Source organism: Bidens hawaiensis, unplaced genomic scaffold (assembly GCF_021521415.1).
Source record: "Bidens hawaiensis isolate Kalapana, Puna unplaced genomic scaffold, B.hawaiensis_p1.1 tig00033874_1, whole genome shotgun sequence".
Taxonomy (NCBI): domain Eukaryota; kingdom Viridiplantae; phylum Streptophyta; class Magnoliopsida; order Asterales; family Asteraceae; genus Bidens; species Bidens hawaiensis.
Genome location: NW_027495838.1, coordinates 84,545 through 86,892, shown reverse-complemented (window position 1 = coordinate 86,892; position 2,348 = coordinate 84,545). Strand labels below are relative to the sequence as shown.

Below are 2,348 nucleotides of genomic sequence, written 5' to 3'. Positions count from 1 at the left end.
GTTATTATGTATCTACCATCGGACCTGCAGTAACAGACACACCATGGGCCACGGTGACGACCGTGGTCCACGGTCACTTTAACTTAGAAAAACCATCAGGTCGACCGTGGGCCATGGTGTTGACCGTGGTCTACGGTCACCTTGATTCAGATAAAACAAAACCCACCGAATTGTGGATGTTCTGTTGACCGTGGCTCACGTCTGTTTGACCGTAGGCCACGGTGTTGACTGTGGCTTACGGTTGCTTCTTTACAAAAACAAATATATATATTTTTATTTTTTTATAAATCACAAAAGTTACCTACAATAAACATAAAAAATACCCTACCCCCCATGAAAATCCGAGTTGTCCCCAACAAGGTAAAGAAATTTGTAAGAAATTCCCCACACTTGAGTCGGACACATTCCAAGACAAGAACAATAATTTTTAAAACCTAATTAAACCAAAAATAAAATAAAATATACAACAAACCTGGGCCATTACGATGTGGGACCATCCTGTGAGCTCAAAATGAAACTCACATTGTCATCTTCAAGCACATTAACATATATTCCTTCTAGGTATGGTTTAAGGCGATGTCCATTCACAAGTTGTTTAACTTGATTTTGCATATCTTCAATCTCAACATCACCAAACCTTCCTACTCGTGTGATGACATAAGGCCCCATTCACTTGCTTTTGAGCTTCCCAGGAAACAGCTTGAGTCTTGAATTTTAGAGCCACACCTTTTACCCAACTTCAAACGTTTACTTCCTTATCTTAGCATCGTTCACCCTCTTTAGTTTGTCTTTGTAAGCCGAAGCACATTCATAAGCTTCATCTCGGATTTCTTCTAACTCGCTTAACTTCAATTCCCTCAACTCACCGACTTCATTATAGTCCATATTCACATTCTTTGTCGCCCATAGCACCCGGTGAGCCAACTCCATTGGCAAATGACAACCCTTCCCATACACCAACCGATAAGGAGTGGTACAAATCGGTGACTTGTAGGCGGTGCGATATGCCCACAATGAATCATCCAATTTGACCGACCAATCTTTCCTATCGACCCGAACCTTCTTCATTAAAATTTCCTTAATTTGTCGATTTGAAATTCGACTTGGCCACTAGTTTGAGGATGATAAGGAGTTGCAATTCGGTGATTGACACCATACCTTTTTAACAACTTGCCAAACGTGAAGTTCTTGAAGTGTGATCCACCATCGCTTATAATTACTCTTGGGAATACAAATCTTGAGAAAATATTTGATTGTACAAACTTGCACACAACGGAGTGATCATTAGTTCGTGTTGCGTTCAACCCACTTTGACACATAATCGACTGCAACGAGAATGTACAAATAGCCGCATGAATTCGGAAACGGGCCCATGAAGTCTACCCCAAACATCAAAAATATAAACCACCAAGATGGGTTGTAAATGCATTTCATTCCTTTTTGATATCCCTCCCATTCTCTGACAATTTAGGCAATGTCGTGCATATTCATTGGCATCCTTAAAATGTGTTGGCCAATAAAACCCGCAGTAAGAACTCTATACCCCGTTTTAGAGCCACTAAAATGGCCCCAACATGCCGACGAATGAGCGTGTTTCAAAATCTCTTGCACTTCTATCTCGGGTATACATCGTCTAAGAACTTGATTTGCACCAACCTTGAAAAGATCCATTTCATCCCAAATGTATTGCTTGACTTGGGCCATGAACTATTGTATCCGTTTTGTTAAACCCTCCTAATCTATCTCAGATTTAAGGATTATAATAACTATAACGTATCTAGTTCATGATGCTCATTAACGATTATGTATTAATGTTATGTATTAGTATTAATTGTATATATGTGTATGTATAATATTAGATTGAATACGTTAATGAAGATTGAGAGAACAATAGGGCAGAGGGTCGATATCTTAAACTCAAAACTTAAATTAACAGTGGAAGAACCCACTATATATAGAAGATGGATCTAGTTCGTTACACATTCCGTAACGAACTAGACTCCTCTTCGTTACAATACATTAAATAAACAAGATTAACGAATCACCCCCTGATTCGTTAAACATCCTTAACGAATCAGGAGGGAACTTAACTTATTGTCTAGTTCGTTAAACATCCTTAACGAACTAAACGATTACATTAATGAAATTGCTTAATAACTTAGTTAATATTACATTAATTAAATGATAAATACATAAACGATAAATACAAAGACTCGAGACGCAAAATCGTGTACTAACAGACACCCCCTCGTCTTGAGCTCTTTTTCTTTAATTTATTTGAAGCGTCTTGTCCGCCAATCTCTGCAGCTATAATTACCATGCTCATGACATACCCGAACAACGCGTTG

At 38.5% G+C, this 2,348-nt stretch overlaps 1 protein-coding gene across 1 annotated transcript; it reads right to left on the bottom strand.

The window, feature by feature from the left end:
- Nucleotides 1-747: 747 nt before the first annotated feature.
- Nucleotides 748-1,068, bottom strand: LOC143585506 (uncharacterized). The gene has a single exon (XM_077067279.1). It carries the CDS (start codon nucleotides 1,066-1,068, stop codon nucleotides 748-750), a length of 321 nt encoding a protein of 106 aa, XP_076923394.1.
- Nucleotides 1,069-2,348: the final 1,280 nt, after the last annotated feature.